The sequence below is a fragment of the Anguilla anguilla genome, chromosome 16 (genome assembly GCF_013347855.1).
Source record: "Anguilla anguilla isolate fAngAng1 chromosome 16, fAngAng1.pri, whole genome shotgun sequence".
Lineage (NCBI taxonomy): Eukaryota > Metazoa > Chordata > Actinopteri > Anguilliformes > Anguillidae > Anguilla > Anguilla anguilla.
The window spans coordinates 31,417,115-31,428,174 of NC_049216.1; the positions used below are offsets into that span (position 1 = coordinate 31,417,115).

General features: G+C 57.0%; 1 protein-coding gene across 14 annotated transcripts in view; it reads left to right on the forward strand.

Moving 5' to 3' along the window:
- LOC118215852 (chromodomain-helicase-DNA-binding protein 9-like) overlaps positions 1-9,499 on the forward strand; it is an 83,596-nt gene extending 74,097 nt beyond the window's left edge. For 9 of the 14 annotated variants that reach the window (XM_035396872.1, XM_035396870.1, XM_035396869.1 and 6 more), the window contains 11 exons: positions 143-371; positions 502-707; positions 1,056-1,931; positions 2,759-2,922; positions 3,514-3,765; positions 4,631-4,826; positions 5,328-5,467; positions 6,083-6,307; positions 6,543-6,680; positions 7,061-7,165; positions 7,787-9,499. In XM_035396872.1, the coding sequence (XP_035252763.1) occupies positions 143-371; positions 502-707; positions 1,056-1,931; positions 2,759-2,922; positions 3,514-3,765; positions 4,631-4,826; positions 5,328-5,467; positions 6,083-6,307; positions 6,543-6,680; positions 7,061-7,165; positions 7,787-8,824 (3,569 nt within the window). In that variant the 3' untranslated portion in view covers positions 8,825-9,499. The remainder of the gene's footprint in view (positions 1-142; positions 372-501; positions 708-1,055; positions 1,932-2,758; positions 2,923-3,513; positions 3,766-4,630; positions 4,827-5,327; positions 5,468-6,082; positions 6,308-6,542; positions 6,681-7,060; positions 7,166-7,786) is intronic. The other 5 variants (XM_035396881.1, XM_035396874.1, XM_035396882.1 and 2 more) reach the window with 3 other exon arrangements.
- The last annotated feature ends 1,561 nt before the right edge of the window (positions 9,500-11,060 follow it).

Here is an 11,060-nt window from a genome sequence, read left to right on the forward strand (position 1 = left end):
CCGGGGGTGGAGGGTGTGCGCCCCTGTCCCGGGGGTGGGAGGTGTGTGCGCCCCTGTCCCGGGGGTGGGGGGTGTGCACTCCTGTCCCGAGTGTGGGAGGTGCGTACCCCTCAGGGTGACGGTGCCCTGTGTCCTGTCCCAGACGGCGGGGTGGCGATGGAGGGGGACGTGGCGTACTGGCCCCCCCCCTCCGCCCTGACGGCGCGGCTCCGGCGGCTGATCACCGCCTCGCAGCGCTACACCAAGAGCCGCCAGATCCAGCACATCCACCAGACCCAGCAGGCCGTGCTGCCGCAGCCCTGCGCCGCCTCGCCCGCCCTCAACCACTCCCTCAGCCCCAAGATGGCCGCCAAGATGGAGCGGCAGCAGAGGTGAGAGCCGCCCTGAAACCCCCCCCCTTCCCACGGCCCCACGTTTGGAACGTGAGCTCACTCCCCACGCCCCACAGCATTCGAACAGCACGCTCACTACCCCCTCCCCCCCCCCCCCCCCCCCCTGCAGGTGGACCCGGCGAGAAGAGGCGGACTTCTACCGCGTGGTGTCCACGTTCGGCGTGGTGTTCGACCCCGAGCTGGGCCGCTTCGACTGGACCAAGTTCCGCGCCATGGCCCGGCTGCACAAGAAGACGGACGAGAGTCTGCGCAAGTACCTGCGCACTTTTACCGCCATGTGCAGACGAGTCTGCCGCCTGCCGCCCAGAGACGGGGGTGAGCGCCGCTCGCACACACACTTAGACTCACTCTCTCTCACGCACTCTCACACACACACACACACACACACTCTCTCACACACACACACACACACCCACACTCACACACTGACACTCCAACTGACACTCTTTCACACTCACATGCTCTCCCGCACTGTCAATCTCACACACTCTCAGTCCCAGCCGCTCAGTGACACATACACATGTCCACACTGTCAGTGTGTCACTCAGTACAGCTGTTTAGCAGTCAGAATCAGTGACTGATTTAAAGTGTAAATGCTACTCAGTCATGTGTTTGATTTATTGATGTATTTTTAAAAATTTGTAACAAATGTTCCCTCCTCAGACTCGGTGGACCCATCCATCTCCATCCAGCCAATCACGGAGGAGCGCGCGTCGCGGACGCTGTACCGCATCGAGCTGCTGCGGAAGGTGCGGGAGCAGGTGCTGCGCCACGCCCAGCTGTACGAGCGGCTGGCGCTGTGCCAGGCGGGGCCGGACCTGCCCGTGTGGTGGGAGGCGGGCACGCACGACCGGGACCTGCTGATCGGCGCTGCCAAGCACGGCGTGAGCCGCACGGACTACCACATCCTGCGCGACCCCGAGCTCTGCTTCATGAGCGCCCAGCGCAACTACAGCCACGCCAAGGGGGCCCCGCCCCGCCCGCACCCGCCCCCGCCCCTCCTGCAGCCCCACCACCAGGCCGCGCTGGCGGGCTCCCCCCTGGCCCGGCAGCCCGACGCCAGGGGCCCCCCCCGGGACGAGGAGCGCCGGACGCTGCCCAAAGAGGAGCCGGTTTCGGACGAGGAGGAGCTCGGGGACGGGAGGGCGCAGGCGGAGGGGTGGAGCCCCAGGACGGGCGCCAGGACCCCGCCGGGGCCGGACGGCAGACCCGGTCCCGGTAAGGGCCCCAGCGAGAAGCGCATGGTGGCGGCGCGGACCAAGCCGCTCACGCCGAACTCCGCCACGCAGAAGCAGAGGAAGCCCCGCAAGAGGAGTCGCAAGGAGGCGCGCAGGGCCTCCGACTCCGACGGCTCCTCCTCCTCGTCCTCCTCCCGCTCGTCCTCCTCCTCCTCTTCCTCCTCATCCTCCTCCTCCTGCTCCCGCTCGGGCTCCAGCTCCTCCTCATCTTCCTCCTCCTGCTCGTCCGGATCCTCGTCCTCCTCTTCCTCCTCTTCGTCCGAGGGCAGCGACAGCGAGGGCGAAGAACGAAAGAAAACTGGTGAGTTAATTTCACTTACAAAGTTCAGCCATTTTGTCATTGAAGTGCCTCCAATATGCATGCAGCTGCGCTGTTTTAAAGAAAAGGCTCAATGTTAAACAGCCTCTGCTAGTCAGGTCATCTACTGTATCTTATTATCTTGTATGTTAGCTTGGCGCTAGCCTGGCCCTTTTTATAGTTTGTGCCTAGTAGCCAGTCCTTCTTACCGTCTCAGTGGCGTTTTGAGATGCGCGGCGTGTGAGAGAGGAGTGTGTGAGAGAGGAGTGTGTGTGCTGGCTGAAGCGTGTAAGAGGTAAGAGAGGAGTGTGTGCGCTGGCTGAAGTGTGTAAGAGAGGAGTGTGTAAGAGGAGTGTGCGCTGGCTGAAGCGTGTGAGAGAGGAGTGTGTGTGCTGTCTGAAGCGTGTGAGAGGAGTGTGTAAGAGAGGAGTGTGTGCGCTGTCTGAAGCGTGTGAGAGAGGAGTGTGTGAGAGAGGAGTGTGTGAGAGAGGAGTGTGTGAGAGAGGAGTGTGTAAGAGAGGAGTGTGTGCGCTGTCTGAAGCGTGTGAGAGAGGAGTGTGTGAGAGAGGAGTGTGTAAGAGAGGAGTGTGTGAGAGAGGAGTGTGTGAGAGGAGTGTGTAAGAGAGGAGTGTGTGCTGGCTGAAGTGTGTAAGAGAGGAGTGTGTAAGTGAGGAGTGTGTGAGAGAGGAGTGTGTGAGAGAGGAGTGTGTGAGAGAGGAGTGTGTGAGAGAGGAGTGTGTAAGAGAGGAGTGTGTGAGAGAGGAGTGTGTGAGAGAGGAGTGTGTAAGAGGAGTGTGCGCTGGCTGAAGCATGTGACCTTGTTGCTCCAGCGACCGCGGTCCCCAGCGTGAAGGCCTTCGACGAGGACAGCGTGGCCTCCCTCAGCACCACGCAGGACGAGACGCAGGACAGCTACCTCACCGAGAACGGCCTGCCCAACTCGCACCACCCCTTCCAGGGAGGCTTCATGCTCGCTGCCTCCTACTGGCCAAAGGTGGGTAGTGCAGAGCAACTCCCCTTCTCAATGAGTCCCAACACACCGCGCAAGTTATCAGAGGAACAGAATGTGAAGTTTGAATTGGAAAAATGAATAATAACAGTGTTGGTTAATGGCATTCTCACATGAAATATGTCTTGGCTGAAGTACACTATGCACTGGAAACAGCTGGATTTAGTCACGGTGGATTAAAGCACTTTTTAGGGAGCTGTGCGTATGCTTCCTGAATGTGACACATGATGTAGTAGTAAATGTCCTCATCACTGTTCTGTTTTGTCTGTGCTTTGAGGAAAAAAATTCACAGCAGAGATTTTGGGTAGTTTGTGTCCCCTGAGCAGGATGTCAGAAATTAGGGATTGTTGGAATAAATTGGAGGCAGCTGTTACTGCTGCTTTTCCAGGCCAGAAAGGGCTTTTCCATTTGTTCATGTTCTTGAATGTTTTCATTTTCAACATAAAAACAAGTTGAAAACAAGCTTGAACTGAAACCCCTGTTAGCTTCTGGTTATGTTCGTCACACGTGACCCGCACCCTCTCCTCACACCGTGTCCTTGCCCCCCTCCCTCTCTCCCTGTCCCCCCCCCCGCAGGACCGAGTCATGATCAACCGGCTGGACAGTATCTGTCAGGCCGTCCTGAAGGGCCAGTGGCCGGGGGCGCGGCGTGCCTACGAGCCCAGTGTGGTGTCCTCCTTTTACACCACCAAGCTGCGGGACAGCCCCGGCGGGCCGGGGGACGCCCCGGGCCCCCCCGGCCCGGGAGAGGAGCCCCCTGCCTCTCCTCAGATGTCAAAGGTGAAGAAGCATGTTCCAGACAAGGAGTTTACAGTGAAAATCAATAACGTATGTCTCATTTTATTTCCTCCCGCTAGGACCTGAATGCTCGTTTTTGCTGTGTGCAGCATGTCTTTGTCTGGATTCTCCTTTCCTTGCCCCGCGGCTTCCTAAAACTGCGTCCGTCCTCTAACACCCTTCATTCTCATTTCCGCCTATCCGATGCAGAAACTGGTCTTGAGGGACATTAATTACACGCGTGTGGGGGTGTGGTGTGGGCGGCGTTGTGTGTGGGGTAATTGGGAAAGGGGGTGAGGGAAGGCCAGTGTTGAACCTTTGTGTGTTTTGGGCTGAATCTGTGATCTGTCTCGGCTGACTGTCAGAGTGCCTGCTGGGATATCCGTGTCCCGTGTAGCCTCCTCTATGAGTGCTGGTCTGCAGACACCATCTGCTTCGCCTCACTTTTCCCCTGCGAGAGTAAAGCAGTTGCACTCATGGGCTCTCATGTACTGTGGAAATGCAGAATAACGGCTTCAGTCAGAATGGATAAGCACCAGACCTGCGGCTGAAGCCATGCTTTTAACTAAAGTGCTGTTTGTCGCTGTGCAATGTCACTCTTGTAGTCATTTCTGAAATAGATTACATGGGGTGTGATGGTGGCCTTTAATATGAGTTGAGATAAACACTTATGCTAGCAGTACTGTAGCACACACAGACTGAAAGCATTCATTAGGAGTCTCCCCATTTTACTTTTTGGTTCTGGTAATTCAGTTTAATTTAAAGCGAGCGAGACCTTTAATCTCCTTAAGCGTACGACGCGTGCAGGACACAGAGATGGGGAGTGTGACCATGTCCAGGTGTCCTTCAGTCTGTCAGTCAGTCAGTCTGTCTGTCTGTCCTGAGTCCGTGTGTCTGACCTGTGCTCTGACCGCAGCAGGAAGGGGGTTTGAAGCTGACTTTCCAGAAGCAGGGCGTCCCGCAGAAGAGGTCGCTGGAGGGCGAGGAGGGCCCCCTGGGGCAGCCGCAGTACCTGGCCCGTCTGCAGGAGCTCCAGAGCGCCTCGGACGCCGCCGGCCTCGCCGAATTCAGCCAGCCCCCCACCCCCGCCCCCGCCGCCGCCGTGGGCCAGGGTACGCCGCCAAACACCGCCGTCTCTCTCCTCACTGAGTCCTCTTCTGTCCCCTTATCTGCTGATCATGGCCTAAAGCCTCACTGAGTGAGGTCACACGTGTGAGGTCATTGTTACTCTGAGGCAGTGCTTGGGCCTTTGGGTCACTTCCTAATCAAAAGGAAAAGAGCCAGGAGGTACAGTAGAGTACAGTAATGCCGTGGTGCGTTGATGTGGTTGCGTGTTCCAGCGAAGTTCTCGCTAGCAACCTGAACAACCCGAATCTGTCAGAATGACCCTTAGGCAGGGGATACAGACAGCAGTAGCATGTCAAGGCGTAACATTAAACAGCTGCATCCCCTCTTGGGTGTGCGTGTAGTGCACTGCGTGTGAACCCACAGGGAGACTCAGATCCAGTTTCCATGTGTAACGTACCAGTGCGTAACCTGAGTTACTGTCCCGAGTTTGGCCCAACCCCGCTGACCCCAGTGCTGCCCCCTCACCCCCCTCCCCCCTCCCCCAGGGTTCCCAGGGCATATGAGGGTCAACGGGGTCATGGACGGCCAGCCTGTGGTGAAGAAGAGACGGGGGAGGAGGAAGAACGTGGAGGGCATGGACCTGCTGTTCATGAACAAGACCCGAGTCCCTGTGACGCCGGAGCAGGTACGGGCACCGAGCACAGCGACTGGAGGGGGAGGAGCCTGCTGTGTCTGTGCTCCGCCCCCCCCCCCCCCCTCCTAACCGACTCTGCTGTATGACACGTACCTGTATTTAATCACCTAGCCCAGGCGTATTTGTATATTTTATATTTGAACACGGAACCTGTCGTAGCAGTTGAGAGTGTTTTATGGCTACAGGAAGGGAGCTCTGAGGCCAGTGTGCATGTGTTTAAATGAGATTACATATCAGAGCAGAGCCTGGAGTAGCTCACAGCAGCACACCTCCCCCCCCTCAGCTCACAGCAGTGCATTGCTCTATCAGTAACAGCATCAGTGAGCATGTACACCTCTCCCCCCCCCCCCAGTTCACAGCAGTGCATTGCTCTATCAGTAACAGTATCAGTGAGCGTGTACACCTCTCCTCCCCCCCCCTCACAGCTCACAGAAGTGCATTTCTCTATCAGTAACAGCATCAGTGAGCATGTACACCTCCCCCCCCCCCCCCAGCTCACAGCAGTATCAGTGAGCATGTACACCTCCCCCCCCCCAGCTCACAGTAGTCCATTGCTCTATCAGTAACAGTATCAGTGAGCGTGTACCTCTCTCCTCCCCCCCCCAGGTGCCCGCCGGGTGGAGTGGCAGTGCCAAGGCCAGCCCTGCCGCGGGCCCCACGCCGGGGTTCGGCCAGGGCCCGGGGCCCGTGGACACGGAGAGCAGGGTCCCCGTCATCAACCTCAAAGACGGGACGCGGCTCGCCGGAGACGACGCCCCCAAGAGGAAAGACCTGGAACTGTGGCTGAGAGAGCACCCGGGCTTCGTGGCTGACGTTGGGGCCTTCATCCCCGTGAGTCCCTCCTCTTCCTCCTCTTACCCCTGAGCATTCCTGACCTCCACATTACCTGCTGTACTGCAGGCACTAGATTTTTATGAACACTTATGCATTCATAATTGAAATTGTGCAGTCCTTTACTGAGTGAATACTTGCATATTGTACAGTGTGGATTAAGATTTAATGAGACCCTTCGAGCAGGGCATGTAATCTGGTCTGGTGACCGATGTGACCTCTGTTTGCGTTCCAGGGGGTCAGCAAGGTCCCGTTTCCGGAAGTCCGGCCCAAGCAGAAGCGGCACCGCTGCAGAAACCCCAACAAGATGGACGTGAACAGCCTGACGGGCGAGGAGAGGGTGCAGATCATCAACAGGAGGAACGCCCGGAAGGTGCGATCACGTGACCGCCCCGCCCCAACTCGCCCCGTCCCATCCAGCCACGCCCCGTCCTGCCCCGTCCTGCCTCATCCTGTCCCGTCCCGCCTCGCCCCACCCTGTCCCATCCTGCCTCATCCTGTCCCGTCCCGTCCCGTCCCACCCCACCCTGTCCCGTCCCGCCTCGCCCCACCCTGTCCCATCCTGCCCCGTCCTGTCCCGTCCTGTCCCGTCCCGCCTCATCCTGTCCCATCCCGCCCCACCTCGCCTCACCACGCCCCACCCTGTCCCGTCCCGCCCTGCCCCGCCCCTCCCCCACAGAGGCGGTAAAAACCCCAGCGCGGCAGCTCTGGGCCTCCGCTGACGCTCTCGCTCTCGCTGCGCCCCTCCCACAGGTGGGCGGTGCCTTCGCCCCCCCGCTGAAGGACCTGTGCCGCTTCCTGCAGGAGAACCCGGAGTACGGCGTGCCGCCGGAGTGGGCCGACGTGGTGAAGCAGTCGGTGAGTTCCGGACGCCGGGGCGCGGCTGCTCTGGCGTTTCGCCTTAGCGACGGCGCTCAGCGTCACAGGGAAGCGTCTGATCGCACGCGCCGGGTCAGAGGTCACTGAGAGAGCTGTGATAGGGCGGGCTGAGACGGCTCAGATATGCTGCTGAATGGTAAATGGACTGCATTTATATAGCGCCTTTATCCAAAGCGCTTTACAATCGATGCCTCTCATTCACCCATCCACACACACATCCACACACACACTCACACACACCAACGGTGAAAGGCTGCCATGCAAGGTACCAATCAGCTCGTTGGGAGCAATTAGGGGTTAGGTGTCTTGCTCAGGGACACTTCGACACTCCCAGGGCGGGGGATCGAACCGGCAACCCTCCGACTGCCAGGCAACCGCTCTTACTTCCTGAGCTGTGTCGCCCCAGGTCTCACCCATGTCAGACTTCCCTCACTAACTGGGTACATTTGTTTTGTGGGGATTTCGGGAACTTGTTTTGTCACATGGTAAAACGCTTGTATTGTGACTTGGCTTGCCTCCATGTTGAAGGGCACATTTGGCTCTCTGACCCCCTGTGTTCCATCACCGGTCTGAGGGGTCCCCTCTCCTCCTCTGTTTTAGGGGTACCTGCCCGAGAGCATGTTCGACCGCATCCTGACCGGACCCATCGTGCCCGAGGAGGTGTGCCGACGGGGGCGGCGTCCCAAGAGCACGCAGGCCAAGGCGGCGGCGGCAGCGGCGGCGGCGGCCAACGCAGGCTCCGCCCCCCTGGGCCTCAGCCCCCTGCTGGCCAATGGGCTGCTGTCGGGCATGGACCTGTCCAGCCTGCAGGCGCTGCAGCAGAACCTGCAGAGCCTCCAGTCCCTGCAGCTGACTGCCGGCCTCATGGGGCTGCCCGGGGATGCCGGCAGCCTGGCCGCCATGTTTCCCATGATGCTCTCCGGCATGGCCGGCCTTCCCAACCTGCTGGGCCTGAGCAGCCTGCTGGGGAAGGCCCAGGAGCCGGCCGGGGGCGCCGAGCGCAAGAGGAAGGGACCCCGCGGCAAGGGGGGGGACCGCTCGGCCCCCAGGGCCCCCAGGACCCCCGGCTCGGCCCCCAGGGCCCCCAGGACCCCCGGCTCGGCCCCCAGGGCCCCCAGGACCTCCGGCTCGGACCCCAGGGCCCCCAGGACCCCCAGGACCCCCGGCTCGGACCCCAAAGGCGAAAGGACAGAGGGCGAAAGCGCTGAGCCTCGCGTCGGCGACCCCCCCTCCTCCTCCTCCTCTTCCTCCTCCTCCAGCATTCCACCAAGTGCTTCTGCCGCGGCCTCCTCGGGCTCCGCCCACCCGGGGGCTCTCAACCCCTTGCTGCTCTCCAGCATGCTGTACCCAGGGATGCTGCTGCAGCCCGGCCTCGACCTGCCCGTCTCCCCGCCGCCGCAGCCCGGCGCGTTCGACACGAACGCTGGCCCCGCCGCCCCGCCCGCCCCCCGCGTCACGCAGGAGCAGGGGCGGGGGGAGGCGGGGAGGAGGCGCGAGAAGGAGGAGTCCGGGAGCGAGTCCGCGGACCCCAAGGGGAACAGCGGCGCCGAAGGCTCGGACAAAGGGGAGTCCTCTTCGTCGGAGTCGGACAGCTCCTCTTCGTCGTCGTCGGACTCGGACTCCAGCGATGAAGACTGAGCCCTGTGTATTCACAGCACTTGCATTGCGATTTTTCCCTTATTTGTAAATAACAAAATCAAAGTGTTGTGTAATAAAGACAAAAAAAAAACCCTAAAAAATGGATCTAGAGAAACTGAAATTAAATTTCAGTGTTTGTTCAAAAGGTACAATATTGTTTTGATAGATAATTTGCATGTTGAACTTTTATTAGACTTCGAAAATTTGTGAACTTGTATTACACTATGGTGTACAATTGCAGCAAAAAAAAAAAAAAAAAAAAAACACAAAAAGGCATTATTGTTATTATGTTGGGATTTAATTTTATTAAAAAAAAGAGAATTAACGCTCATCGCGAGCTGTATGTTTAATATATTTGGAGTGGATAAAAAAAACATCTTTATAAATATTTTGGTTTAATTTGTAAATACTTTTACAGGCTCCTTGACCGTTATGATTTACAGATGAAACTTTGGAAAAGTCAGCAATAACTCAGGCAGCTATTGAATGTCACAGAAGCTGTTTAGCCTCAGACCCTCTGGTGGCTGTTCCCGGGGAGCAGTGAGCAGTTTTGGCGCCCGTTCTCATTGGCTGGTCCCTTGTTGTCCAGCTTCTCCACCCCAGAAAGACGGGGGACATTCTGGGTGGAGTCATCGCACCTCACCACATAGGAAAGTTCCTTAAAAAAAAAAAAAACCATGGCTGTACGCATCACACGCCTGTATGTAAATATAAATTTATCTCTATATATACTGTATATATATATATATAATATTATTATTTTTCTTCAGAAGTAGATCTTCTCAAACTGAGCTGCACTTTAGTCTCATAAGTGCTCTTGCACAAGTATCCAGGTCGGTCCGGAGGCGAGGGTCCGCTCTGTGTGTGTGTGTGGGCGGAGCCTAGCTCGGGGTCGGACTCCGCGCCGAAGGACCAGGAGACTGGACAACAAGCGGCCGCAGAAACCCCCCCCCCCCCGGTGCGCCAAACGCTTGCTCCCATTCGTGGAAACCCTGCTCAAGAATAAATAAATAAATAAATAAAAGGATGAAATTTAAAAAATAAAGCAAAGTCTTGTGTTGTAGTGCGCTGCTGATTTGCATTTCAGATTTGTGTGCGAGTTGTGAGTTCTGTGAGACTGTGTGTGAATCCATCGAGCCCTGGAGAGCCCCAGTGTTTTCCGTTATTTTTTTTTTTTTTTGTGGTTTCCTCTCAGTCAGCAGCCAGTTAAAAAGGCCCAGAGAGCAAGGTGGGTTCCCAGCTAACAACCAAACGTTCTCACAGAACGCTGCTGTGAAATGCAGCAGCACTGTTGTAACGTTGACAGAACATTCCAGTAACATTGTGAGAGCATTTTGTGTTCGCTGGGTGGATTCTTCAGCTAATTGATGATTTAGTCACTGGTGCTGAAATGGACCGGAAGCCAGCAGACACTGGGGCCTTCCAGGACAGGTGTGTCACACACACACACCTGGGGGCTGTTTTAACTGCTTACCTGTGCTGAGAGCAGGTACAGCTTACTGCAGGTTACTTGTAGCTCTGTTGGCTTGGAGGACACGTACACTTGTTTTGTAGTGTGTTGGATTCTCTCTCTCTCTCTCTCTCTGCAGACAGTCATGTCCGCTCCCATTCACTGTGTCCTTATGTACACTTTTGTGCTTTCTATGTTGGGTGGGTCCCCCCTCCCCCTCCCCTGTCTGTCTGTTTCATTCTTGAGATTGTTCTGAATGAGTCATGTACTGGCAGTCCACCCCCCCCCCCCCTACAAATAGCGCACGGAGGCATCTGATGTAATCCAGTCTGTTCGGGGGCGGGGGGGGGGCTGACCATTTCCTGATCCCGCTGACTGGAAAGTCGGGGCGTAACCACGCGCAGATTCCTTGGTTACTGTCGCCATTGGCGATCTGAACCTTGACATCAGTAGCTTTGTTGCACCTGGAGTGTAGTCACAGTCATGAGAGCAAGTGACACACATTTTACGTGAGGGAGGCCCATGGTTGGTTAACTGTCATGAACATTTTTGGCTGATTAAAACACGATGATGGATCTGACCTTTAAAGTTCTCATCTTTGTGGTTTTATTTAATGAGCAGCAGTGTTGTCATACCCACCAGAGTAAACAAATGGCTATGGGAATGATGTCACTGTTTCTGATGTCCAAGCTACACAAGGTACACGGAGGTAAAGTGAAATGGGAGTATTGTAATGCAGCTGATTCTTCAAGGGACACCTAACATTTAAATGACCAGGTTTGGGCC